This window comes from Falco peregrinus, chromosome 16 (assembly GCF_023634155.1).
Source record: "Falco peregrinus isolate bFalPer1 chromosome 16, bFalPer1.pri, whole genome shotgun sequence".
Lineage (NCBI taxonomy): Eukaryota > Metazoa > Chordata > Aves > Falconiformes > Falconidae > Falco > Falco peregrinus.
Window position 1 is genome coordinate 4440894 of NC_073736.1, and position 27574 is coordinate 4468467.

General features: G+C 46.3%; 3 protein-coding genes and 1 long non-coding RNA gene across 4 annotated transcripts; 2 read left to right on the forward strand and 2 right to left on the reverse strand.

The window, feature by feature from the left end:
• The first annotated feature begins 527 nt into the window (after window positions 1-527).
• On the forward strand, window positions 528-7048 carry TAF8 (TATA-box binding protein associated factor 8). Its single transcript, XM_005234521.4, has 8 exons — window positions 528-596; window positions 1734-1890; window positions 2525-2623; window positions 2909-2971; window positions 3415-3539; window positions 3865-4012; window positions 4780-4922; window positions 5374-7048. The coding sequence occupies exons 1-8, from the start codon at window positions 564-566 to the stop codon at window positions 5515-5517; spliced, it is 912 nt and encodes a 303-aa protein (XP_005234578.1). The 5' UTR covers window positions 528-563; the 3' UTR covers window positions 5518-7048.
• A 1873-nt stretch (window positions 7049-8921) lies between these two features.
• On the reverse strand, window positions 8922-11913 carry PIFO (primary cilia formation). The gene is made up of 7 exons (XM_055819955.1): window positions 11792-11913; window positions 11415-11473; window positions 10868-11010; window positions 10436-10534; window positions 9764-9894; window positions 9371-9497; window positions 8922-8990 (listed from the first exon to the last, which is right to left on the reverse strand). The coding sequence occupies exons 1-7, from the start codon at window positions 11911-11913 to the stop codon at window positions 8922-8924; spliced, it is 750 nt and encodes a 249-aa protein (XP_055675930.1).
• A 4976-nt stretch (window positions 11914-16889) lies between these two features.
• Window positions 16890-27325, forward strand: LOC129785785 (uncharacterized). Its single transcript, XR_008750020.1, has 3 exons — window positions 16890-17016; window positions 21479-21593; window positions 23830-27325. It is a non-coding gene; the product is annotated as an uncharacterized LOC129785785 (long non-coding RNA).
• Window positions 17084-21103, reverse strand: LOC101916470 (acidic mammalian chitinase). Its single transcript, XM_055820024.1, has 11 exons — window positions 20991-21103; window positions 20445-20474; window positions 19786-19987; window positions 19431-19487; window positions 19160-19325; window positions 18940-19064; window positions 18355-18463; window positions 18077-18262; window positions 17806-17925; window positions 17564-17705; window positions 17084-17230 (listed from the first exon to the last, which is right to left on the reverse strand). The coding sequence occupies exons 1-10, from the start codon at window positions 21013-21015 to the stop codon at window positions 17571-17573; spliced, it is 1155 nt and encodes a 384-aa protein (XP_055675999.1). The 5' UTR covers window positions 21016-21103; the 3' UTR covers window positions 17084-17230; window positions 17564-17570.
• Window positions 27326-27574: the final 249 nt, after the last annotated feature.

A 27574-nucleotide genomic window follows, 5' to 3' on the forward strand; every position in this document is an offset into this window, starting at 1 on the left:
GTTCTTGCTCTCCCACACATGTACTTACACAGGAAGCAAGGGGTGGGAGTTGTAGCCTGGGGTTTCCTGTTCTGTCTTTCTGAAACACTGAACTGACACCAAAGCTTTGATCAAAAGATCTAAGAACACGAGCTGGTACACCGAGGTTCAGCTAAGAGTACATATTGCTTACAACAGGAAAACCAGAAATGCCTCCATGGTTACAGGGTTCCTGGCACACCGCTGGTGCTCTTCAAGGGTTTTTAAGTCAATAGTTTTTGAATTAAATAATTTTTTCACGGGAACACTGCTAAAGCAAGCACAACGGCATTACAGGAGGCTTTGCTCCTGTTGGAGCCACAAGCTCCGCCACCCCTCAGGAGATGAAAGGGGCGCTCTACGGGCTGCAGCCGGCGCTGGGAGCGCCACGGACGGGCCCAGCAGCGGGCCCGGGGCAGCCCAGGCAAACCCCGCCGCGCTCCCTCCCTCCCACACTACAAATCCCACAACGCCCCGCGCGAAGCACGACGTACACCCCCCTCCGCCGCACCTGGCGCGTGCGCACAGCTCCATATGGCTCCAAGATGGCCGACACAGCGTCCGGTGGCTCCAGCACGGTAACGGCGGCTCCTCGCCAGGACACGAGGCCGTTGTGGCGGGCGGCTGCCGCGGCGGGCAGGCAGAACGAAAGCGGTCTGCCCGCCCCCCCATGCGCCTGAGACGCCTGCGGCCTGCCCGGGGGGCTTTGAGGCGAAGGCTGAGGGGAGGGAGGCGCTGATTGGCTGAATGGCCGGTGGGAGGCGGGGCTACGCAGTGGCACTTGATTGGCTTAAGTTTTTCTACTCGGATTGGCCGGCGTGGGAGCAGCGGGGCGGGGCTGCCTGTGGGGCGGCTTTTTTAAAGGGGCCGCGGCCCAAAGGGCCTTCTGCTTTGCGTGGTGCCTGTAGCACTGTGTCTGTATGTGTGTGTCTGCATATATGCGTGCGTGCACGTATGTGTGTGCCTATATACATGTGTGCATGCGTGGGTGTGTAGATGTATACGTATAGATTGTGTGTATGTATATGAGGGTGTATATGCATATGTGTAGATTGTGTATATATGTGTGTGCATGTATACATGTGCACGTATGTGTGTGTATACATGTGCATAGATTGTATGTATAGATTGTGTGTATGTGTGTGTGCATATGTACATGTGCACATAAGTGTGTCTATGTATATGTGTGTGTGCATGGCTGTGTAGAGTATATGTATAGATTACGTGTATATGTGTGTGCATATGTACCTGTCCAGGTATGTGTGTGTATGTATATGTGTGCATGTATGTGTATAGATTGTGTGTATGTATGTATATATGTGCATAAGTACATGTGCTTGTATGTGTGTCTGAATATGTGCATGTGTGCGTAGATGTCTACTATAGATTGTGTGTGTATATACATCTGTATGTGTGTGCTTATGTACATGTGTGTACATGTGTGTGTGTGCCTGCATGCAGCAGGAGGCTGGCCCATGACCCTTGAGCACAGGCAGCACGTGTGCCACCCTGCCTGCCAGCCCCTGGCGTGTCACAGAGCCTGTCACCTGGCCGCGTCCACAGCCTGGGGGTCCCAGCCCGGGGGTCCCAGGGCAGGATCAGTGCCCTCGCCCTTCCTGGGGCCAGCCGGGCTCGGGCCTCGCTGCTCTTCCTGGGGTCTGGAGGTGGCTTCATTTCTCTGAGCTCTCGTTTGGGGCGGGGGGCTGTGTCTGCAGAGGTCGGGCAGCAAGCATGCCACCACGCCGGCCGATAACTACTACCTGGCCCGGAGGAGGACGCTGCAGGTGGTGGTCAGCTCCTTGCTCACCGAAGCCGGCTTTGAGAGCGCTGAGAAGGCCGCGGTGGAGACGCTGACGGAGATGTTACAAAGCTGTGAGTATCCAAGCTTTGTCAGTGCCCAGTCACACTGGTCCCCTGAAGTGCCTTGGTTCTCTGTTTTCAAATTTTTATTATCTTGTGTTAATAATGTTTGCAAAAGCAGAAGGGTTGACCAGTGGCTAGAGCACAGCCCCGGAGTCACAGACTTCTGTGAGCGTGAAATGCTTGTCCGAACTCAAAAGTACTTATGTTACTCACTGAGTACTCATTAGATGCTCATTAGGTGTCCTAATAAGCTCCACATACTGAGATGCTGGCAGAATAAGTAGAGAAGTAACAAAGTTCCAGACATTTGGTTAGTTAAGGCTGCAGAAGTGCCTGTATCTGGCAGCTCTACTCCTGCTTTGCTGGGTGATGTGCCTAGGATCTCGGGTTCCGTATTTTTCTGAAATCAAAATTTGATCAAGTTTTGTATTTTTTCATGCTTGTGATGCAGATTTGCTTTTTGCATTTGCAGAAAACATCTGACTCTTTGATCTTTAGTGTCTCCATACTTCGTGTGTGCATGTGCTTTAATTTCAAATACACAGGTTGTAAGATGCTGGATTCCGGGAGCTGTTTTTCATTCCTTGCTAAATTTGCTAAAAATTCACTAGGATTGGGCTGATACTTTTTTTTTCCCCTCCAGATATTTCTGAAATTGGAAGGAGTGCGAAGTCCTACTGTGAACATACAGCCAGGACGCAGCCTACGCTCTCTGATATAGTGGTTACTCTCGTGGAAATGGGTGAGTAGTAGACTGGTCCCATTAATTCCAGCTGCCCGCATTGCAGAAGATCTGAGTGTGCTGTGTTGGTAGGAAAACCTGTCCGTTGTGTTTCTGATAGGTGTGTGATGCCCACAGTTCTGGGCTTCGTGTGGGCACTCAGATATCGTTGCACAAATGCAGTATAAATATATACAGAGTGCGTGATTTTCTTTCACATAAAATTATTCTGGAGAAGGCTGAGAGAAGGGATTTTTGATGGGGTAAACTCTGGGTGTGATTTCTGTTTCCTGTTTTGTATTTCAGGGTTCAATGTTGAAACGCTTCCTGCGTATGCCAAGCGCTCCCAGAGGATGGTCATCACGGCCCGTATGTGGGAAATTCTCTTCTTACGCAGGAAATTGGAAATAATTTGGCATTCCTATGTGCTGGCATCCAGAGGGCTCCTGCTTTCCTGATGGATGATGCAGTCCAGTGCCCCTGGAAGTGCAGTTTGTCTTAAGAAATCCTGTAATGACTGTGTAATAGGTACCCTCTGCCAAACTGGTTGCCTTTGCCTCAGCATCTTTATTGCACATGAGAATCCTCAAGATAGTTTTGTTCTCCTTGTGTAGGAGGGAGGGGTCAAGTAATCCTTATTCCTTTTTGGAATGCCAAACACAATCTGAAATTACTGCTCGTGGGATGTGCTCTGTCCCTTTTGTAGGACCTGGAGACATGGGTTGCAGTTCAGTACGAGCTAGCACTTCATGCCTAACTCTTGGCAGAATGAAGCTGGCTGATTTATGTGTGTGCATGTTTTTTAACTGTAGCTCCTGTGACAAACCAGCCTGTGACTCCCAAAGCCCTGACAGCTGGACAGAACAAGCCACATCCATCCCACATTCCTGGCCATTTTCCTGAGTTTCCAGATCCTCACACTTACATCAAGACACCAGTGAGTGAAAAAAGATATTATTTTTTTTTAATGCCATTTGGGGTCTGTCTGAAGTCAGTGACACCAGGAGTGGTGTATTTTTACTGCAGTGCAGGTACTGTTTATCCACAATGTTGCTTCTCCTGGCTTAATATCTCGCTTGCTGGTTGTGGGTTGCCCTTGCTGTAGACTTCTGGCTGTTGAGAGCTCTGAAAATCTGTGAATGTGAAGGTCAATGCTTGCCTGTAGCATCTGCCTCCTAGTAGTGTTTTGAGCTTCAGCTGTCTGCGTTGCATCCACTAACTGTGTTCTTTTCTTTTTTTTTTTTTTCCTTCCTGCTGCACAGACATACCGGGAGCCAGTATCTGATTATCAAGTCCTGCGGGAAAAGGCAGCATCTCAACGGCGCGATGTAGAAAGAGCTCTCACACGTTTCATGGCTAAGACAGGAGAAACCCAGAGTCTTTTCAAAGATGATGTTAGCACTTTCCCACGTGAGTTACCTGGGACACTTTGTGCTGTAAATGACAGCTGCCTAGCTGGGTATACACTCCATTAGAGTTTTTGCTACTGCAGGAGGTGAGCAGTGAATGATCACAGTGTGTTTGCCCTTCTGAGACACTGGAAGGCTGGGAAGTGAGGGTTGTCTTTTCGAAATGGGGATGAAAAACAGAATCGAAGCCAAATGGTAGCCTTCCACCCTCACCAAAAGCTCACTTTCTTCTGCTGGTGGAGAAGGCCTTGGCTGATAGGTGCTAAATGCAAAGCTCATCCCAATCCTGTCTCCGCCCCTCTGTAGCTTCTGAATAAGTAATTTCTCCTCTCTCATATTTTTATGGGAGAGAGTGGAGGTTTTCCTGTTCTTCTGCCTGCAAAGCAGTGATGAGAATCTTCCCAAGGCTCACTGACAGCACAAATGTCAGTGTTATCTTAAGGGGGCCTAAGTGATGCTTCAGCCTGTGAGATAATTGAACCTTTATGGAGGTCAGGAAGGATTTTTTGTGTTAGTATAATGCTGTGTCTGTGGCTGGAAAAATAAGGGGGCTCCAGAAAATATGAAATTAAGAGACTGCCATCTTTTAGGGACAGCGTATTTAATTCCTGGTCTCTGGGAGCAGCAGGGAAAGAGTCTGTGTGTTTAAAACCAGAACCAGTGGAAAGCGTTTGGTCTCTAAATAACTGGTTGGGTTTTTGCTTCCTATCCTCGGAGTTGAGGAGTCTTCTCCCAGCTTGCTGACTGGGTCCTTTTCCCTAACCCTAGTGATTGCTGCCAGGCCTTTCACCGTACCCTACCTGACTGCTCTTCTCCCCTCTGAGCTGGAAATGCAGCAAATGGAAGAAACAGATTCATCTGAGCAAGACGACCAGACAGACACTGAGAACCTTCCCCTGCACATGAGCACGGTACGCCCAGCCTGAAAGATCAAGGTCTCTTGGGCCCAGTTTCTTAACGAAACCTGGTTCTTTGCCTGTCTTCCTTGCAGCTGGGCACAGTGGGTGGAAAATGGCAGTGGGTTGCATTTTACCAGGTGTAAAGGCCTGAACATTGTCATGGTTCTTTAACTTCCTGCAGGGTGCAATGCAAGCTGAGGTTGAATCATGAGCTTTCGGTACAACCTTCATCTCAGCGTTAGGGGAGAGAGGATTGTCGTTGGATCCCACACTGTTCCCAAAGGGGATCTTCTTGTGTTAGAAATCAGGAGTCCGCACCTTTAATGCAGCTCCTTGTGTGCTGCTGTTTATCTTGGCTGTTGATTATATCTAATTTGGCCATAGGTTATGTGGTCTAAACTTCTAAGCCTTGTTTAGCCTAACTTTGGTTGTTTGTGCTTATGCTTTTTATTTAATGTGGCAGGATGATTCAGGACCTGAAAAGGAGAACGCTTCAGTGTTACAGCAGAACACATCCCTGTCAGGCAGTCGGAACGGGGAGGAAAATGTGATAGACAATCCCTACCTCCGGCCAGTGAAAAAGCCCAAGATCCGCAGAAAGAAGTGAGGTGTAGCCAGCCCACTGCTCAGAGAAACCCAGGGGTTTCACCTCTGCTGCTGTGGGTGAAAGGCATGGAGCAAGACAGGAGAGACAATCCAGCTAAGTGGCAGAAGCAGAAGAATGATCTGTCTCTGCCTAGTGAACTACACTCTCCATCCTGGTTTGCAGTGCTCGCACTTTCCCCTCTGCTCTCCTGCTGACTTGGAATGGTCAATGGTCAATTGCCTTAAAAGCGTTGAAGGCCATCGGGTTACAGACGGGAATGGTCTCGTTTACTTTGCTTTGTTCTCACTGTTGGCAGGATTTACTTTCTGAAGAGACGAGGGACATGAAGGTTCTTGCTGCTCAGTGCTTCCCAGCAGGCTGTGCAGAATACAAAGGCATAATTCGTTTATGGCTGGCTGGCAGGCTAGAAAAGAAATGTCTGCAGTCAATGCTGCCTGGCCTTCTAGTCTGAGAAGCATGTTTTAACACAGACAAAAAAGTCCCAGGGAGGTTTCTTTGGATTCTTGGCAGTTAAAAGCAAACAGACTTTTCTTTTATAAACTAAAGGCATCTGATGTGTTGGTAAGAGAGTGAAGTGTAAATACAGAGCTGAGATGGAATTTTATTCTCACTTCTGTGACTGCAGCTGGACTTCTCACTTAAAAGCAGTAAGTGTGGTGTTTACCCTGTTCTGCTTTGAGATAATTTTCTAGCAGTATGAATGGCACAATTTAACAGCTGCTTCAGGCTATTTTTCAGTTTTATTGTTAGTTTCAACACAGCACAACTCCTTGGAGAGTTCATGCCTTCACTAGTTGGTTTGAAAGATGCTGGGCTGAAAAACTTGGAATACAGAATAAAGCTGTATTGGTTGCAGTCCACAAGGCCATGCTATTGATCGCACTTTTTTCATCCATTTTCAAATCCAGGCATTTATTAATGGAAGTTGCTCCCCCCTCCCCTTTATTCCCCCAAGAGTAGAAGACTTTATTTCAGCAGTGAAAATGACTGGTGATGGGATTATTGTAATTATTAGCTGATTCTAGTACGGCTTTGCTTTAATTTTCCTTCCAACGTTTTCTTAGGCAAAATATGGGCTACATTTCTTTGACAAAAGACTCCTGTAGTTTGGTCCAGTCTCCCAAGCATCTCTTCCAGATGAAAATGTGGTGCTGGAAGAGGCAGCCGAGACTGTGTGCTACAGACTTCCAGGCAGCTCACAGTTTCCTAGAGTAGCAGCAAGGAATCTGTTGCAGTCACCAGGGAGATCAGAGTTGTGCGTGTACGTGTTCCTCTCCATTCAGTTAAGGCATCCTTCCAGGCCTCCCTCTTCCCCCGTCACCCAGGGAGGAGGAAGATAAAAAGGAGTAATTGTTTCGGTGAGCATGGAGGTGTTCCTGCCAAACAATCTGAAATTAGATCTCTAGCAAAAAAGCCCTGCATGTGCTGTTGCCACGTGTGCTGGTGCCTTGGTTGTACAGAATAACAAATGTACAGAGACATTGTGTATGTGTGTATATATATATAAATTTATATCTTTTTTTTACTTGGATTAAGCATTTTTCATAATGAGAAAATCCCTCGCTGGGTAGGGGAAAAATGTAGAATGAAAATAGTAATTTTTATGTTCATAATAAAAGAAATTTTATCTCCTACAAGCAAAACTGGCTGAATCTTTTAAGTTTCAGGAGTGGAAAAGCACCTGAATGGAGCCCGAGTGTGCTTTCAGTGGGGTCTACAAGCAGTAGGAAGTCTTGTCCTTCCCTCTGCATCTCTTCCTTTCTTCACAGCAACACTTGATAGCTGAGAAGGTTGGGAATTTTCCAACAAAAACTCTGGTTCATTAGAAATATGCTCAGTGAGGACAAAGTGCCTTTTGAAATACCATCAGTTTTGCAAAAGCTTTGGTAGGTTTCTCCACTTCTCACAGGTGGAACGTGGTTAAGGACTGCAGAATCATAGATACTGCTTACTTTCTTTTACACCGTCTTTTACCCATGTATTTTTCTCCTGATTAGAAAACCAGGACAGATGGAGGTGAAGTGTGCAGTATCAGCCACGAATACAAAGGTGAAGCCTTAAACAGCCGTAAACCCCAGGTCTTAAGACAGTACAATTTCCCGTGAGTCATACCCCCACCTTCAAAAGATTGCACCAAAAGGAGCAACTGCACATCAGCAAGGACATCCCTTTTTAGCAGCTGCAACTACAAAGCAGGCTCTTGTGGTAGGGAGGGCAGGGGCTGGTGTGCCTAGAGAAGACTGGCCATGCTGTTGCAGTGCATATATGAGAGCACTGGAAGACCAAAAGTGGGAAACTGGAAGAATATATTGTGGTTTTACAGCTGAAATTGGGCTACAGGGGGAATTTGCTACAGAAACAGGTAAACAGACCCCGAAAATTTGAAAGCCTGCGTTGCAACTGGTAGTTATATCAAGAATGAATGTTGCCTGCTCTTAGTTTTCCCCTGAGATTGAATCAAGGCTGTGATCACACAGATCAAGTCGCTGTGTGAAGGTTTGTAAACATTTATAGAAATCCCTAGGGTCTGAGTTGTACATTACAGGAACAACCGATGATGAGCACCAGAACCTTTCTGTTTCAGACTGAATTTATTGTCATGGCCAGATTCTTAATTAGAAGCATGTGGCTTGCTCGTTGCTTGAGAATATCTTCTTTGTGTCAGCAGGGGAAAAGCTAGTAATGCAAAATTAAGTCTTGCAGGCCGTCTGGTCTAACCTGTCCCAGCACAGCCTCCTTCCCTAGGAAGTTTGCTGTGTGCTGCTTTAATATAGCAGCTGGCTGTGCACAAAGCCATTATACCCTTCCTGAACATACCTGAGGGCAGTGTAGTACGATGTGCACCCCCATGTTTTGTCAGCTCTCCTCAGGCTGTGGGTGAACCCCTGGGCCTGGCCTGGAGCATTTGCTGGGGATGAGGAGATGGTGGTGAGGAGGCTGGGGAAGGCAGGTGGTGGCTGCGGGGAAGATGGTAGTGTCTGCTCCCAGTGCTGAGGAGACGGGGCAGCAGCCCGGCTGCCCTGTAGCTGTGTTAATTTGGCTTCTTTCCGGTGCCAGGGAGGACTGGATTTTTTGGGGAGAAGGCCCCTGCGCTGAGGGAAGCCATGTTGGGGAGGTCAGGTGTTTCTGTGGTGACCGACACAAAATGGCCGCCAGCCCTGCCTGGGCCGAGGGCTGAGGGAAGCAGGGCCGAGGGGTGCTGCGCGCGGGCCCCAGCGGCACCCCAACACCTACACAGGCAGCAGACACATGTCCCAATCCCAGGTAAGCACAACTTGCAGCAAGAAATCCCTCTTTGTTTTATTTTGGAGAGGCTGGGTAGTGCGGATGAACACCTCCATGGGTGGCGCGAGGCCTGAGCTGCGCTGCCGGCAGAGAGGACGTGTGGCGACGGCCCTGGCTCCTCAGCTGTAGTATAAACTCAGGTAGGCCACTCGATTCCGGTGTTTCCAGAGTTCTTTGTCTATGGTCAGCTAAGAGACAGCTACTATCGGTTAGATATTAGCAATGACAAGCACTTCAGAAAAGTGCGGGAAGGTGCAAGAAGGTTTTATTTTCAGCAGAATTACATGGAAAGTCTGCACTCTGGTTCTCTCGTTTTGTGGATGGAAACTTCCAGAGCAAATTTCTTAATGTAAGGTTTTTTTGAAGGACTGTAACTGTGTTTGCAAACCAGCATTTTCTGATAGAAAATCACTTTGTTTCTTGTGCCCCAGGCTAGTAGAGCCATGTATCCAGCAGGCCAGTGAGGGAAGGATGACAAAACATAGTCCAAATGCATTGAAATAATCATACATTTTCATTTGTCACAACCCTTGAACCAGGAATAACAACCCTTTATCCCTGTCCTTACCTTCTGTACCTCCATTTTTAGCATCCTCTTCGCTGGCATTGGCACTAAAGACCAGTCTGGAGACCCAAACTTCATTGGCCAAGTGATTTTTTTGTGTAATGGCTTGTCTGCGTTGTAAGCTCCAGGTCTAAAGAAAAAAGTCACAAAATACCTCATCTCTGGAGCTAGTGTATGACATTTGTAATACTAGAATTTACCAGCCTTGCCTTGATCCATGGGAGAAATGCATGTTGTGGTATTCATGTCATCATGCTAAGACTAAAACAGGGGAGCTTTTTGAAGATAAAAGCATTACTGGGAACTCAGTTACCTATCTCCCATTTGTGTCTTAGTATTTCTTTCCGCTAGTACTCCTGCTTCTTATTAAAAGTGTAAGAAAATGAGTTACATTACCCAGGGAAATTTTTGTCTGAAGGCTTATCTGGAAATCGTGGTGTCCTAGTGGAAAATGGAGCATAGGCAGGCTGGCATTTTCCCTGTTTATTCCAGAATGACTGGTACGTTGCTGGGCTGGGAGTCACAGTCTGCAAGAGAGAAAATTTCTGTAAGGAAGATCTTTTTTCTGCAAATCATTCCTACATGCTCCAATGCGCAGCCAGCTGGGTATTGCCGACTGCTGTTCAATGTATGCTTTGGCTACTCTGATAGAGTAAAAAAATCAGAATAAGTCAATATGCACTCCCTACTCCTTACCCAGTGAGGCCTGTGATGTTTCTGCTACTATATTGTTATTCTAGAGAAGCTGGGCCAGAAAACATAGCGTGTTTGTTCAGGTAGTATAGCTGATTTTGCCTCTATGTGTACATTTACATGTGTGTGTATATGATACAAAGGTATGTATATATAGAGATGCATGTGTTGATGTTGTTAGAGCTCATATGAGTCTTGGGTCTCTAGGCTCAACACCTCCCACTAGAATATGTGTAAGGAGTTCTGTAGGTACCAGATACATTAAGTTGGAGGCAGCCCCAGCAAACATGATCGAAACTGATGGTCTGTGTTGGGAACAGCCTACAAATTCTTGCAAAGCTTCAGCTCTGCTGCTGTGAAGTGTGCTTTTCTTACCTGTGGCTCTGGTATGAAACGCTGGGCTGTTCTCGCTCCTATCACATAGCCTTTCTTGCTCAAGGGTTTGTTTTCCAAAGAGTATCTAAGGCTGCCGCTCTGCAATTCAAAAGCAGAAGTCTCTTACTGACATTTTTAAGACACCATTTCCATCAGGGGAAGGGCAGAAGTACATGAGCAGCAGACACTATTCCTGTTAATTCCTCTAATTTCTTGCTAACGTAGAGTGTTAGGGCAGCTAGAGCTTCGAGGACTGGTATGTTTGGAAGGGGAAGGGCATTTCTTTTTCTACGTATATGCGGAGACCTCGTACGATGGGTTGGCAGGGTAGGTGTGGGGGACTCTGTGCCTGGCTGGCCATGGTCCTGTTGCTCCTGTACTGTGCGTCTTCTGTGAAGGAAAAGCTCTGAGCACAAAAACTGAGTAACTTACCTCGTGACTCAAGTAACAGCCTGGCCCAAGCGAAGGGTCTCCCCTGATGGGTATGAGCTGGATTGCCAGCCTGTCTGGGGCATGGTGGAGAGGGAACATTTTCCGCTCTTGACATGACCCAAAAGAGATCTGCTTCCGTCCATCTGTGAGATCAGGAGAGGAAACGCCACCAGTGTGGTGACCACTTGCCACTGTTTTTCCTTCTTAAGTGTCTGCTGCTCCCTGCCTGAGGCCAACCTTCCCCTTATCTCCCAGATGGGAATTTTCCTTGACCCTGGATATTTCAGGAGGTCTGCCCTTTGGATACCTGTTCCCTCCTGCCACGAAGGTTTCTTTTTCCCCAGCCTGAGCAAAGAGTAGCCTAGCAGCCCAGTTGTGGGGAAGGTTGCTGGGGAAGCCCAACGCCACTGGGGAGCTGCAAAAGAAGGAAAGCCCTTGTGCCCACACCCCTGTCTCCCATGGCTCACCTCTCCGCTGCCACTCCGCTGCCATGCTGCCCTGTCAGCTGTCAGGGTGTGTGTGTGTGTGGGGGGGTGTGTGTGTGTACTCCGGTTGCCATAGACACGGAGGGGGGAGCGCTGGAGGGAATGCTGGTGACGGCAGTGCCTGAAGAGGGCAAGGAAAGAAAGGATGAATAATATCAGCCCTGTGGATTGTGCTGTGCTGGCTCCTAGTCCGAGGAGCTGCTGTGTTCGCACCGTCAGTCAGTAGGGGAGAGATCTCTGGGGAAGCAGTCTATAGATCGTGCCAGCAAGACCCTTCTCTGTGATGATTCTTGTGGCTTGACCTGATCTGCCCTGTTGTCTCCTCCCTGTCTTTTTCCCTGTACCTGGCTGTTAAGGCAGGGCAGTGAGTAACCCCTGCAAACTGCCTGCAGAAGACCACTGAAGTCACCAAAATGATACCCGAGGGTTTGCTACTCACTGTCCAATCTCGGGAATCTCGTAGCCAGCCTGAATGTTGGAAATTCCTGCAGCAACAGCCGCGGTGATCATGAGACGGGGCTTGTTGACCTGGGCGGCTTCCTGCTCAAAGGCTGCCAGCATTTCCTGAGGGATGCCAAGAAACGTGTCTCACATGGAGTCTTTGGGCTCAGGCTTTGCAAGCAGAGCTGTGCAGAGCAGAGGGCTTGACCAAAACCTACCTTAATCAGGACAGTAAAGAGAGTCTTGTCCTGGGCTGGGCTGCCCCTGGACCCAGGGTACTCCCAGCCAATGTCCAGTCACACAGGAAAGGGAACGTTACCCTGGGCTGCACTTAGGAGTTAGTAACTGCATGAGGCAGATATAATCAGAAATGATTGGGCCATGTTTCCTTGCAGGATAAGGTATTCAGAGAAAGTGAGGTAGGGTTAGTTATCCATCTCAGAACTGACCCTCCAAGGATAATAATGGATTTCTTTCCTTCCTACTTTGTTTCAGTAGATGAGTCAGTGTAGGAGTATTGCACCCTTAAACTCATGGGTTGGTGGTTCTGAAGGCTGGGTCTTTTCCCTAAACTGAATCTTTCCCCTTTGCTGCCACGTAAGGAAGAATGGAGGCAGCAGGGATCTTTGGTGAAGTGCCTGGAAGGTGGGAGGCTCTTTGCGTGTTTGCTGGGCCACCTGTTTGACCTGCCTTTGAAAGCTTCTGCAAAGACCTAGCAAGTGGCTGTGCTTGTGCTTCATTCAAGCTGAGCAGGAAGGAGCTGCTAAAGAGGAAGCTTACATGAGAGCAAGCAACATATTTGCACTTTAGATTGAGCATGCCATGCTTCATCAATCTTTTGTCTTCAGAGACATCATTGCTGTGTGCCTGTCTGCCTCTCCTTCCTCCTCCGTGGTTTATAAAAGAATTTTTTTATACAAGTCTGTTCCAGTTCCCTGCATGTGCCATAACTGAGAAGGGTTTGGTAGAATTGGTTTTGGGGTAGAAAGCACATACCCATCCGGGCATTCAGCAGGAGGGCTAGACCTTTACAGAAAAAAGGTGTGGGATTATGAACTTGTAGAAACTCTGGTATATATCCTGTAATGCAGACAACAAAATTGCTTCTGTCAATGGGCCTATTTTTTCTCTTCTTCATGAAGATCTGTCTGAACCCAACATAACCTGTCTTCCAGGTTACAATTCTTTCTGATCCAAGGGGGCACACAGGGTAGCTCATGGTCATTAACAGCTCAAAGTTCTGCTGGTTCTTTCAGCCAGGGTTGGGCAACAGGTGATCTTGATGCCTGTAAGCATGGCTAAAATAGCAGAAGCCTTTTGGAATATACTCTGCTATGGAGACAGTAATAGCCTTTCTATCAGAATGGCCAGTTTTCCTCCTTAGAGTGTCCTTTTCTTAGTCCATGATAGTTTTTCAATGTAATAAAGCAATTAAATCAGGAATTTGCACAGTTAAAAGAAATCAACTGCAAAAGTAGTGCAACATATAATCACCCCGAAAGTAACTGCTATATATTTTCCTTTGTCAGAAGAATGTGCAGCATTTTAATCCCTCAAAGCCCCCTGTATAGCCACCCAGTAGAACAGTGAAAGAGCCACAAGTAATTGTTATAAAGGTAGAGAGCTAAGTTTTGAAGTGGGACTTATTGGTAATCAAAGTGAGCTTGGCCATCTTTGACCTGGAATCTGGTGCAGACTGTTTCTCACTTTTGCATGCTTCTCTCATTTCATGCCAGTCTTGCATCAACAAAGATGGACAAATATTACAAAACTTGGGAAAGATCAGTACCACAAACAAATGATACCAGTACAATGGGCCTTAACACTCCAGCTGGAGATACCAGTATATCAAGCTGTGCCATGTCCTGGTGCTGCGAGGGTAGTTGAAGAGCAAGATTAGATAGGTTTTATTTTTGGAATTTTTTTTTATTGCAGGAGGCTTTGTGTCAACACTGGCGATTATGCAGTGAGAGATGGCTGAAGTGTTCAAACTCGCGCTGTCATTGTGTATGCCCGGAGGTGTTAGGCACTGCCAAACCAAGGTGGTTTACAAGGGTTTTGTCTCCTTGGCTGGGGCAGTCAGTGGGACAGGACTGAGTAGGCCTTGGTCTCAGCAATGGGCTTTTTGGATGACACAGAAACGAGGCTCACTTGCTGTAGTCAAACTGTCTGTCGGGACTTATGGGACTTTTATGTGGTTTCTTTCCTTTTGCACACTAGGCACTGTCAGGGCTAGTGCAAATGTTGGAGTAGGACACAGTGGGCAGTTGCTTTGCACTGAGATGCTGCTTAATTCATGTTAAGATGATGTGAAGGTGAATTTCCAGTAGGTCACCCAGACTTGGTTGGATGGGAGCCTGGAAAACAGTCTCAAAGTTGTCCATATCATGTGAAGTCACTGACCTGCAGATTAAAATGTATTAGACCAACCCTTCAAGTTCTGTTTATGCACTCGATGAGATATGGCAGATAATGAAAGAGACAACCATCTTCAAGGAGTATTTTTCCAGTGTATTTTTTGGTCGATAAAGTAACACAGTGCAAACTCAACTGGAATAGATCTGGAAAATCCTACCCTCCATGACCTCTGGAGCCTTGCAGGTCTGTTATCTGTAGAAGTATGTTTTGGTGTAAGAAGGAAAGCATTTGGGGAAGTATCAAGGACACTAATTTGTCTGCATGTGGTGGTAACAAATGTCAGTTGGTCAAATCCTGGAGTTTTTCTTCAGGAGGTTTTCTGCCTTCTTTCTGTCATAAGAAATGTTGTTTGCCATCAGTTCCTGAGGAAGTGGTTCTAGGCCTTAAGCAAGGGCAGAAGAATTGGTCCTCACTGAAAGGATTCAAGTTAAAAGAGTTGAGTATGGAGGCAGAGGCCTTGCACATTATTTCTGTAGCTGAAATGTTTGGTTTCAGAGAGATCCACCAATCTGAATTGTTTCTGCTTTATCTTCACTCCATGTACCAACAAAAATTGTCACTATATTGATTCTGTGACTATGCTAGGACTAAATGTCTCTGCCCTTCAATGGCCTGGGCTCTTTTCTGATGGATCATGGAAAGGAGACCCTGATTTTCATGTTGTCTCCAGCTGAGCAGTGCCCAGGTGTTCCTTTCCTGGTGTGGACTTCCAGGATGGTTCCTTAAGCTTTCTCCTCTTGTCAGGGCCAGAGATATGTCACATTCAGGCATGACGCTTACACAGCCTTTCACCCATCTCCTGCGAGATGTGTCTGACAACTGACACTCAGCAAAGCCTCTAATAAATGCTCTTTTCCCCCAAGACCTTAGCTGGCCTTGCAGCCTCAGTGTACAGGAGCCATTGCTTTAGAGAGGTTTTTTTGTTCTCCTTGCCCTTGCTGTAGAGGTTAGGCAGGTCACTGTGGAAGGCTAAAATGTGGAGAAATGCGAAGGTCAATGCAATGGTGCCAGGTGTTTTGGAAAGCCCTATCCTAACCCTTATCTGGATGCAGAGGTACAGGTATCGGACTCCTGGTATGGAGACATTGGAGCTGACAGCTGATACAGGCATTTGTGCTGATGTCTTTTATGACAGCCAAGGTTCATGTAGCAATGCAGAGACATATTAGGTAGATAGGCCCTTGGCAAGATCCGGCTTTGGATTTCCATGTGAAGCAAGGCTGCAAAGATGCTGTTGAGCTAGCTTAAATGCATTCTGGGTTCATTTTTTGAATATGAAAAGCTATGGGACTTTGACAAAAAAACCCTGGGGCGAGCTATGCCTGTTTTGGGCTGCTGATCTGATGTTCCTCACTTCAGGCACATAGCTTACTACCTCCATGGACACATCCTGTTGCCAGAATGGTCCTCCTTAGTGTGGAGTGGTGTTCTTGGAAATCCCTTGGGCATTTTCCTAGGGGTTTATACCCCAGATACGTCTGCATATATGTATATATGTATAGCCTACGTTGCTAGAGCTCATATGATGAGTCATGAAGCCCTAGGCTTAGTACAAGGATTTTCCTGCTGCTAGGCTATGTGTATGGAGATCTGTGACTACCTACACTCTGAGACTGGTCTGCGTTTGCCTGTGTACTACAGCCATCACCACCTAAAAGCCTACTGCTTTTCCAGCTCTCTCTCTCTGCTTTGCAAACAGGGTCTGTTTCTGAAAAAATGATTCATGATCAATGAAGGTGAGGACAAAAATCTGGAGCAGCTGATGCATGCAGGTGATGGAAGACTCTTGAGTGACTTTTCTGCGCTTCTGCACATCGGCCGGAGCTGTACGGAAAGCCGAGCGTGCTGATGGGCAGTGGAGGCTGACGCTTGCCCTTGGGCAGGTCCCCACAGGACCTGCGTCATTTCAGTTCTGCTTCTCAGTGGGGTCTGAAGTGTTCCGTGGAGCTGGAGTGCTGTGTGCAAGTGAACTGCACCCCCAGCACATGTGATCGAAACTGATAGTCTGTGGTGGGAACAGCCTACGAATTCTTGCAAAGCTGCAGCTCTGCCGCTTTGAGACTTGCTTTTCTTGTGGGTCTGGTAAGAAACACTGGGCTGCTGTTGCTGCTATCACAAAGCCTTTCTTGCTCTGTTGTTTCTTTTCCAGGGAGTATCTGAGACTGATTCCCTGTCATTTAAAAGCAGAATACTCTTGCTGACATTTTTAAGACACCCTTTGCATTAGGGGAAGGGCAGTAGTGCCTTAGCTGCACAAAAGATCGCTCCCATTCATTTCTCTTCTCTGAGCCGATGTTTTTTAAGTGAACCTTTGTTGGGAGAGGAGGAACAGTTTTGCAACTCCACCCTTAGGCTGTTGCAGTGGGGCATGAGGGTCCCTTGCTGCTCAGACCATGGAGAGGACTTTTGGGGCTCTTGAACACATCAGGAGTCAGCCTGTGAATTGATACATGCTCAGCTGAACCATTCCTGCAGCAGGGAGTAATTGACACCTCATGGCCACAGAACTGTGGGAGCTTTGAAGACTGGTCCCCTTGGAAGGTAGCTTTTCCAGGAGGAGAATGCTTTTCCCTGGTCAAATGCACAGACCTTGCTCTGTGGGGAGTCAGTGTCCTGTTTGTACCACTGTGACTGTTCTTTGTGAACTCTCTGATGGCACAGCCTGATCTTCCTTGCCCTTTCCTTCTGCTTTTTTTCCCCTCTCAGTGACTGCCCCGCTGGCACAGCAAGAAAGCCCTGGAAAATACCCGTTTATGGCTGTTTAAAACACAGCTTGTGGACTCAGGCTCTTCCCTGAACATAAGTGTAAGTATCACAAAAGAATCTAGGACCATCAAAATAGTAAAAGTGAAATGAGTCGAAACAGTGAGGATTGTTGCTTATGAAGAACACTTTATTTAATCATTGTTATTCTAGGCAATAAGATCAGACGGGTCTGTTAGCTGTAATAGGACTAGTATCTTCGTGGCCAATTGTAGCAGGAGCAGCTGGTATTATAGGCAAGATCATCGTGGCGATTCTGAAACAAGATTTGATGTTCAGACATTAGTAAAAGCTGCATTGGTTGGTTGAGTCTGGATGGCTTTGCCAGCACAGAAAGCACTCTCATCATAGTCATCTTGAATTGTTACTGTAGCTCATGCCTGCACTCCCACTTCCACTTCATGTTTAGGAGCTACAGGACTCTAAGCTTAAAATGAAAGCAGAAAGCAGTTTTCCTTTGGGAAGGGATTATATTTATAATGGACTCTCCCCCGTACCCTCCCTCCATGGTCCCATGGCATTATGAGCACACCAGCTTTTTATAGCTGATGTAAATAACTGCAAACCCCATGTTACTCAAGCTACTCACCACAGCTTTACAGACCAAGGCCGTTACTCAGGGTGGTGATCAGGGGATATTTGCCCTGATTGCAAAAAGAGCCAGTGAAGTCATCCATATCAAGGGCCCAAACCATAGCACCTCCAAAGTTGTTGTTCTTTAACCAGTCAACCTGTTCAGTGCCAGGGGAGAAAACCCAGTTAGTGCCTAGGACCTGCTACTGCAGAAGGGCTCCTGTCTTATTATTGGCACAGCCACACATCCCACTGTACCTTGATGCTGAAGCTCTTGATGTTATCATAGCCAACCCATTCGCTGCCCTTGTAGGCATAGGGCACATCCTGGGGGGCATCCCAAGCCTGGGTGGCTCCAGAGCCCAGGAATGTGCAGATCTAGGAAAAAAAAGGCAGAAAGGGAGAGGTTAACAAGTGTCCTACAAAAAGGGATGGTCGGCATATTGCATGGGTTACAAATGCCTTGCTGGGAAGTCTGAGGAATGTTTATGCTGTTCTTGGTGGCCCAGGTGTGAGGGAACACACATACCTCATAGTAAGCCAAAAGCCCAGCCTGCCTTGTGTAAGGTCCAGCTGGCCCAGGTCCTGATGCTGGTGCCCCAACAGCAGTGTTAGATGGGTTTTGAAGGTTGAAGTTATGTCCATAGGTTGGGAATCCAACAAGGAGCTTCTGAGCTGGAGCACCATTGTTCTTCCAGTAGTTCATAGCATATTCCTACAAAAAATAACCATCACAGTTCAAGTCTGTGCCAGCTTTTATAGGCAGAAAGATGACTTCTGTGACAGAGGCTCCCAAAATATACTTACAACACTGAGGTCGATATTACTGCCACCATACAGAGGGCTGTTCTCCCCAGTGTATCCTTCCCAGGAGCCATAGAAGTCGTAGGTCATCACATGGATGTAGTCCAAGTACCTATAGAGAACATGTTGCACATCCGTCTCCTGGCCAGCTCGATCACCCAGACCTGATCATTCTTTTAGTGCTGCTGTTTACCCAGCACATCCCTGGCCATGTCCCCACTTTCTGCAATTCTGGTTTGTTCAAGACCTTTTTGAGCTGGCCTTGTGAGTGCTGGAGCCAGTTCTCTCCTCCAGAAGAGGAAGGTGGAGGTCAAAGCAGAGTGGGAATTGTACTGGTATGCTGGGAGCAAAGAGCTGCTCCCCGATGGCATTGAGTGGCTGGAGCCAGCCTGCTGTTACGCTTGCCTTCCCGAGGTGTCCCCTTCCCCACCAAACAATCACCACTCGTAGCATTCTTGCCTTACACAAGAGTAGGGACCCCACATGCAATGAGGATGGTTTCTGCTGGATAATGGCAGAGTTTCACTTAACTGCTTGAAGAAAGACCACTGAAGTCACCAAAATGATACCCGAGGGTTTGCTACTCACTGTCCAATCTCGGGAATCTCGTAGCCAGCCTGAATGTTGGAAATTCCTGCAGCAACAGCCGCGGTGATCATGAGACGGGGCTTGTTGACCTGGGCGGCTTCCTGCTCAAAGGCTGCCAGCATTTCCTGAGGGATACCAAGAAACGTGTCTCACGTGGAGTCTTTGGGCTCAGGCTTTGCAAGCAGAGCTGTGCAGAGCAGAGGGCTTGACCAAAACCTACCTTAATCAGGACGGTAAAGAGAGTCTTGTCCTGGGCTGGGCTGCCCCTGGACCCAGGGTACTCCCAGTCAATGTCCAGTCCATCGAATTGATACTGGCGTAGGAATCTGATGACGGAATTGATGAAGGTCTGGCGGTTCTGTGGAGTGGAAACCATTGTGGAGAACCTAGGGAAGCAGAGCAGGAGAGAGTTGGGGTTTGGCTGGTGCCTCTTTCCCTCACTTCCTCCCTTTTCACAAAGCCGTTATGAGAAGGAGATGGTTTGAACTTACTTCTGTGTCCCAAAATTCCATCCTCCAACCGACAGGAGGGTCTTCAGATTACTGTTCCTGCAAAGGAAGGGACAGGAACATGTTTTACTGCAAGTGTTTGGTGTAGCTGCCTTTGTAGCCCATGATCATTTGGTGTGAAACCTGAAGAGCAAGTCAGCAGTGCACTGAGTCACTGTCACCACGCTCAGAGGGCCAGTGCTGGCAGCCTGCCCTGCCCTCCCCACCAGCATTTGGTTCTTCCTCTTGGCATCCCTCAACAATGGATTGTGCTGCCATTGTGCAGAGAACAGATGCTGAATAGTGGGGCAGGACCTGAGAGGGAGAACATGTGATGCCCTTTGCTGTTGGTACGTACTGGTTCTTCAAGCCGTTGAAGGATCTGTAAAGGGTCTCATCGTTCCATTCATAAGTCGTGATCTGATTGTTGGACATCCCAGCAAAGGCGTAGATCAGGTGGTTGCACAGGTACGGGTCAATGTTGTCAGGCATGAATCTTCCAAGGCCAGGCCTATACTGGGCCCAGTTGGTGAAGTAACATGATAGCACATAGGCAGTGCCTGCAGAGGAACAGAGGAGGTGGGGTAGACCTGGAGTGCACTGAAGAGATACTAGTAACTAAACGAGTATCATAACTAGATCTGATGAGAAATGATTGAGTCGTGTTTCCTTGCAGGGTAAGGGGTTCAGAGAAAGTGAAGTAGTGTTGGTTATCCCTCTCAGAACTCACTCTCCAGGAAAATAATGGATTTCTTCCTTGCCTGCTTTGTTTCAGTAGATGAGTCAGTCTAGGAGACTCTTGTACCCTTAAATTTATGAATCAGGGTCTCTTCCCTAAACTGAATCTTTCCCTTTTGCTGCCATGTAAGGAAGAACAGAGGCAGCAGGGATCTTTGGTGAAGTGCCTGGAAGGTGGGAGGCTCTTTGCGTGTTTGCTGGGCCACCTGTTTGACCTGCCTGTATATGCTGATGCTGAAAAGGGTTTGGTAGAGTTGTTATTTGGAAGAAAGCACATACCTATCTGGGCATTCAGCAGGAGGACCAGACCTTTAAAGAAAAAATTGAAGAACAAAGGTTTTAGAGTTTGTACTTAAGAATACAAAGTTCTTGTGCAGAACTGGACTGAAGCAAATATAACCGTGTCTTGTGATCACTGTTTTCTATAAAAACCACACAAGAATCTGTGTTTCTCAAGCATGGGTCAGCTGAGTGTCCATATGGAAGTGGGTAAAATCTGTCAACTGATTTCAGGTACAAACATAGAAAAGAAACCAAACAAGTGACAGTCCAGTATTTTGATTTCTAAATTTTTGTTCAAAAAGCGCATTTTAATCTCAAACAACTATGAATTAATTTTTTTTTTTCAAAACATAACATACCCCTTCCAGCAGTACTAAAAACATATAACTATCCCTCCTGAAAGTAAACTGCTATATATTTGACAGAAAAGAGATTGCAGCATTTTAATCCCCCAAAGCCCCCTGTATAGCCACCCAGTATAACAGTGAAAGAGCCACAAGTAATTGTCATAAAGGTAGAGAAAAGTTTTGAAGTGGGACTTACCGGTAAGCAGAGTGAGCTTGGCCATCTTGACCACAACTGATCTGCTGCAGACTGTTTCTCACTTTTATACACTTCCCACACTTCACACCAGTCTTGCATCAACAAAGATGAACAAACATTACAAAACTTAGGGAAGATCAGTATCACAAACAAATGATACCAGTATAATGGGCCTTATCCAGCTGGAGATACCAGTATATCAAACTGTGCCATGTCCTGGTGCTGCGAGGGTAATTTAAGAACAAGATTAGATAGGTTTTATTTTTGGTAATTTTTTTTTATTGCAAGAGGTTTTGTGTCGACATTGGCTCATGATTCAGCTGTGGGAGATGCCTGAAGTCTTCAACCTTGCGCTGTCATTGTGTGTACCCGGAGGTGTTAGGCACTGCCAAACCAAGGTGGTTTACAAGGGTTTTATCAGGCTTTTTTTCTCTTTAATCGTGGTTACGTTTCCAGCTCTGGAGTCTTTTTCTTTCATCTCTTTTCAGAAATTGTTAACATGAACAATAGGAAGCTATTCAGAATCGTGGAAAGTCTGTTGAAGCTAGTTTGCCGAAAGTTTCTGAGGAGGAAAAGGGTAATATTTGGAGGGAAGACATAGAGGTAAGCTCTTTCTGCCAGTTTGCTACATTTTTCCTTTGCCTCTTGGGAAAGTAATTTCATTCTATGCTTAAATTCTCTTTACTGGGGTGGGGCAAAAAAAAGCTGTGCATGAAGGAATCAGGAGGATTAACTTTTTAGTGTGAAGCACTTTAAGGGTGTTAAATATGATCTGGCACTATGGTAAAATGTGATAAGCTCTTTCCTTCAAACCTCAATGTATATTTCATTGTAATATTCATAAAATTCGAATGTATATTTGGCTGGGTAGTGCTTTCTGATGTGCTCTGAGAGGTTGGTATGGGAACCTCATTGCCTTATGAGCTTGAAGGGTTGAGTCTCCTGAGAAATCAGCATGCTCTCTCACTTAGTATACAGTACAGCCTTCTCTGATACTAGCAGCATTTGTTTTCAGCTCTTTCATTTTTATCAGCTAGCCTCATAAAAAAATATCACTCTAAAAAAATAATCTAATCCCGTTAATTAAATGAAGGAAGAAACTGAGTTAAAGGAAGACGTTTCCCTGCACATGCAGCTTCTCGGTTTGCAATTAAGTGCACCTTGAAAGCACTGCGGGAGACAAAATAAAAGCAAAATAAAACTATTAGCATGCAGTTTTGACTAAGGAGAGCATCTTCCTCTGGCTTTACAAGGGTCTTGTACTCGGTGGCTGGGTACTATCAGCAATTAAAATATTCAACAGTAGGTGTCAATGTTGCTTGCTCTTCCCAGTCCTGGAGATGGACTGTTTTTCTAGCAGCCTTTTGATAACATTTCAAGAAGAAATGTGCTTGCAGGCCAGAAGGTTTAGTTGCTGCTCCTCTTTGTTTAATCACAAGTAGGCATCTGAGGTTAACAGGACCTTTTTTTGCACTTTCAAATAGAAACTGAGTGCTTCATTCTTGCTATAGCAAAATAACAGGATAAAAGCTAGTCTTTGTTCAGTTCATTTCTCCAGAGCTGTATAACCTACATAAGACATGACTACCTTAGAGTGAAAGAGGGGCTATTAAACACATCTGTGCAAAAATTAGCCTAACCTTGCAACAAGTCAGGATGCCTATTAAGACATTAGTCATTCTGTTGATATGCCCAGGAATTGCATCCCCTATAGAAGAGCATCCCAGTGCCTTGGCAGAGTACTGATAAATCTATGCTTTTTGGCTGTCTCAAATGTTTAAGTCACCTGCTTATATCTCTAACAAAGAATTTAGTCTTACTTTCTGACTCTTCTGCATTTCCTTACCAGCATAGTATTTATTGTAGAGGAGAATGGGCTTGAGTAGTCAGTTTAAAGATAGAAACTCCAATTTTCCTGGGTCCATATTATGCATCTACAGTATTTGTAATATGCCTAGTTTTATTCAGGTGGCTTTGGGTGAAGCATGCCTAAATTGCGTGCAACCTTGGCATATGTCCTTTGTTAATTTGTTAGGAAAAGGAGATTTTGAACCATCTCTGATGTGTTCATCATTCCCAAACCTTTCCTTTATATTGGGCACTTTTTTGCTGTGGAGCAAACCTTGGTTTTCACACTGGCAAAACATGAGACAAAGCAGTCGCACCACATTAGTGACTTCAATGATAAATGTTGCATCCTGACAGCAGTTCGGCAGGTTCTCCTAACAACTGCCTGGTTTTGCTCAAAGCTCTATATGCTTAATAAGCATCTTGTCATGAAGATCAGAGCAATGTTATCTACTCCTTCCTGGCAAACTACATCTAAATGCAGCCATCTCCTTCCTGGTTATAGTAAGCAGCTTCAAACTCCTACCCAATGCTTGATCCTTTTGGAATTCAGCTCATGCTCCAGGGCCTGTAAAAGACTTCTGCTGCCAGCACATGTCAATGGCCTATACCATAGCTCTGCCTAAACTGCACTGTGTCAAATATCAAACCTTTGGGAGCAGCAAAGAGCAAGCAGAACAAAATCAACGATCCCTTCATGCATAAATGCCTGCAGCAAAAAGTAATGCTTTATTTTCACTTTGATAAAAGTGAGAGAGCTGTTGTGTCATGATCAGGACAGCTTGACTTAATGGTGGGTTTATTTCTTACAAGGTCTTAGTTTTTACCGTGCCATCTTGCCAAAGGCTTCCCTGCTTGACTTGGTTTAAATTCTAAGGAAGGAATATCAACAAATCACTGACTCTTACTTTCAGTTGTGTTGCTTCCAACGCCCAATCTGGGAAGTGTTAGGAGATAACCTCTTCTTGTCTTCCTTTGGTTTCTGCTTTAGATACAGGAACGGTGGAGTTTCTTCCTTTTGAAAGCAGCTTGAAAAGTATCAAGATTCTGGCCATCTTGGACCTAAGAGAATGACTGGGAACATCTTTACCTGAACTTTAATGTTCTGCACATCCTGAGGTTGGAGTTGAGCTGGACACAGGGGAAGGAATAGACTCTGCAAGCTGAAACTCAATTAGGGATGCACGGACCATATTGAAAGAGATCTATCTGGGTCTCTTATCAAAAGCTTTGATGATACTGCTAGTTTCTCAGTGGCTTAACAGCTTTTAATAACTGAGCTGTACTTGAGGGCTGCTGACCTTCTCGGAAAAACTGTCCCACTCTTCAGGAGTCTGACAGAGAACTGAAAAAAATACGGCCACAGAATCAGTGGCCAAACATGAAAATCTGGGTCCGCATCCAATTTGGTCTGTATACACTTGCTTAAGTAACTGCCAGTATAATCTGATGCCTGTAAATGGAGTAATGAAAGAGGGTATCTTCTGCCTCTAAGTCACATAACCCTTGGACATGTCCTTCGCTGTGCAGCACACGAGAGGCTGGTGTAATAGTATCTGTGCAACGAGGAGGCAGCTGGAATGCCTACGGGTCTGGCATCTGCTCAGCTGCCTGACAGAGAGCTTTCAGAGTGATCTGGGAGGTGTCCTGCCCCAAATCTCTCTGTTCTAAAGCGATCACTTGGTATAGCTGAAAGACTCATGTTGCTGCTGCCATGAGAACCATCCTGTGGGAAGCCCAGGCTGAAGAGCCAGCACCGTTACCTGCAGTGCAACACAGTCTGCACAGGATGCACAGGAAACGTCTGGCATCTGTTCCTGTTCAGACTCATGTAAAGAAATTAGAGCTTTAAAGCTCCTCAAATTCCCTCCTCCAAAAGATAATCACACCGTGTAGGTCCCCGGCAAGGACTTTGTGCGGACAGGCATCAGGGCACTTTGCCTGTACAGACAGCCAGGAGAGACTCTTATCTCTTTCATTCTTATGACAGCAGTTCATTTGTTTAAAGGTCTTGATTTTTAAGCCTACTTTCCCCAGTACTAACTCCTTGTTACAAAGGCTGGATCTGTTCTGCTTCACGCCATCTTCCTCTGGCATTTGATTTCTCTTTTCTCCACAGCTCATTGAGTACTGCTGATTTTCAGATACCAACCATTCCCTACCTCCCCGGGGAAATTCTTGCCTTCTGCATGTACGTTCCCAGAAATATCATCTCTGACTCACTCTGATTACGAAATGCTGAAGCCATTTCCCCCGCTACTTCTACTGAGTGTCATCGTTTATTCACCTTTTGTCCCCAGGTATATTTTATAAGGACTTAGAAGAGTTCTTTATATGAGGAATTTGATGCAGTACTGCAATCACCCATTGCATATTCTTCCCTTATAGCACATCTTTCATCTTTACTTGTTCTCTGTTGGCACTATACTGTTATAATTAGGCTCTGTAAACAAATCTCAAGCTCCTCTGACGTTGTGAAACTCTCAGAGTTGATTTCTGACCATCCTGTTCCTCAAATAAACCTTGACTCTGCACTGCAGGCATCTTACTAACATTCCCTGGTGATCAGGATTGAGGCAGTGAGTTCACCAGCTCTCTGGGGTGGTGGTGAACTCCAGTGAGCAGGGTGCTCTCTGCCTAGGACCAGGCTGCGGATTCTTTCACGTAGCCTTGTATCCAAGTGTAAGTCCCAGGTCTATTTCCTGGTCTGTTAGCAAGTGAGAACAGGCCTTTGAAAAAGGGCATGTGTGCGTATGATACAGATTCACAAATTGCTTGCTTGCACATAAATATCTGTGCACTAATGCAGGTGTGTGCAGGTGGGCAAAACGTACTGCAAAAAAGTTATATATGCATGAATGAACATGCACATGGGTGTTATTTTAGCTAAGGAAATACCACATGAAGAATGCTTTGTTTCAGCTGCTCTGGATTTTTCTTTCTCTATTTTTACGCACCTTGTGTTAGATGAACATTTTTTATAGCCTGATCTTTTAAAAATTGGATTTATTAAGGCATGTAATCTTCAAAAATCCACTTAAGATTGATAATGCATATTACAGCCTAAACTTTTGTAATCTATTATTTAGGAAAATATCAGCTCCAAGCATGCAGATCTTGAACTTCTTACAGTCAGGATTCAAAGTGGCAGGTTCAATCAGGCTGCTCCATGTAACATGACCTGGTTTCCCCATCCATCTCACCCTGACAATCCCCATTATCTGTGAGGAAAGAACCAGATGCCCTGGATTGCCAGCTGAGACTAGCTGAGAGCATTGGGGCGCTAATCCATCACTGCACGCTGCAGCCGCCACCCAGCCAGGCACTGACGTTGCCACCAGTGTCGTGCATTTACATCCAGCGGTCATGAGACCTAGTTGTTACCAGTAACTTCTACCAGGGTTACAGGAACTTCCTTTCAGGCTTGGCCTTTTTCCTCCGAACCCTTCAGGGGAGGCTCTGCCCCCACAACAGCATCCCAGCTCATCTCATTACTCACTAAGCTCTTTTTCTGGTTAGCCGACATCTGCCCATTTCCAATTAATCCTTGTTCACAAGCTCAATAACCTGAGCCATCTGTATAGGTAAGAGAGATAAGCTTCCCATTAAACATTTACAGGACACAACAAGAGAGTACTGAAGCAACAGTTGCTGAGACAACCCAGGTGGGGTGTCTGCGTGCAGGGAAGTTGCTGACCCTGCGCCTCTTAACTGCCACGCTGTAATCGAACGAGAAAAATATATGGGTCTAAAAATGTATGTGAACCATCATGCACCCCCAAAAGGGTATGTGCTCCTCTCACTCACATCCATGAATGTTCTTGCTACATTAGTATGATAAAGACTTTTAAAATAATTCAATAGCATTCTGAGCCGTGGAAGTTGTAGCAACCAAATAGCCTTTAAATAAAACATTCATTACTTAAGCAGCAGCTCTGATGCCCTTTAACCTCAAATGCTTAAAATAGCTCAGAAGTCAGTCTGACCCCCAGTTCAGCTTTCCCGAACAGGGTGAAACGCGTCGTTAATCCTAGGCAGAGACATTATCTTTGTCCCCACACTTCATCAGTTACTGTCCTTGTTTTGAAAGAGCATTTTTGTTCCAAAATTTTGCTCGGATGGGGTTTTATCTCGCAGAGTGCCTCTGTCCTTTTTCCCACTCAAGGTTTCCATCTCTGGGGCAGCACAGAGAACACGATCCTTTGCCCATATATCCCATTCCCCCAACAGCAATGAGTGGCAGCAGGGGGGTGAAGTCCTGCCTAAAAACCTTTCGGAAAACTGATGTGTCTCAGGAATGAAGCCAGGGCGTTGGCAAATGTTTAAGTCTGCCTCCCAGTCCGGGGTGGGGGCTGGCAGATAATCGCTTGTAAGGGTGTAAAGAGTTTAAGGGGCCACCAAAGGGGAGAGGGTGACTCCTCTGCTCCCTCAGCACCGAGGCAACACACAAACAACTGGGGCAGAAATCTTCTGAGCTTTGAGTGAACTTCGCCAAGGCCTGGGGGACCTGAGGGGCCTCAGGGGACAGCAGAGAACTTGGGGGACCTGGGGGGCTTTGGGGGACAGCAGGGACTTTGAGGGACCTGAGGGGCCTTGGAGGACAGCAGGGACCTTGGGGGACAGCAGAGAACTCGGGGGACCTGGGGGGCTTTGGGGGACAGCAGAGAGCTCAGGGGACAGCAGGGACCTTGGGGAACGTCAGGGGCTTTAGTGGGCAGCAGGGACCTTGGAGGACC

What these genes read in the sequence shown, in the direction of transcription:
- TAF8 (XM_005234521.4), top strand. Translation starts at nt 564, where the DNA reads ATGGCCGACACAGCGTCCGGTGGCTCCAGCACG. An exon ending in CGTCCGGTGGCTCCAGCACG is followed by an intron (nt 597 to 1,733) that starts GTAACGGCGGCT and finishes CTGTGTCTGCAG; the next exon opens with AGGTCGGGCAGCAAGCATGC. An exon ending in GAGGATGGTCATCACGGCCC is followed by an intron (nt 2,972 to 3,414) that starts GTATGTGGGAAA and finishes TTTTAACTGTAG; the next exon opens with CTCCTGTGACAAACCAGCCT.
- PIFO (XM_055819955.1), bottom strand. Translation starts at nt 11,913, where the DNA reads ATGCTGGCAGCCTTTGAGCAGGAAGCCGCCCAGGTCAACAAGCCCCGT. An exon ending in GAGATTCCCGAGATTGGACA is followed by an intron (nt 11,474 to 11,791) that starts GTGAGTAGCAAA and finishes TGCCCTCTTCAG; the next exon opens with GCACTGCCGTCACCAGCATT. An exon ending in CCGTGTCTATGGCAACCGGA is followed by an intron (nt 11,011 to 11,414) that starts GTACACACACAC and finishes CTGATCTCACAG; the next exon opens with ATGGACGGAAGCAGATCTCT.
- LOC101916470 (XM_055820024.1), bottom strand. Translation starts at nt 21,015, where the DNA reads ATGGCCAAGCTCACTCTGCTTACCG. An exon ending in TTCAACGGCTTGAAGAACCA is followed by an intron (nt 19,488 to 19,785) that starts GTACGTACCAAC and finishes CTTCCTTTGCAG; the next exon opens with GAACAGTAATCTGAAGACCC. An exon ending in TCAAGAGCTTCAGCATCAAG is followed by an intron (nt 17,706 to 17,805) that starts GTACAGTGGGAT and finishes GGCACTGAACAG; the next exon opens with GTTGACTGGTTAAAGAACAA.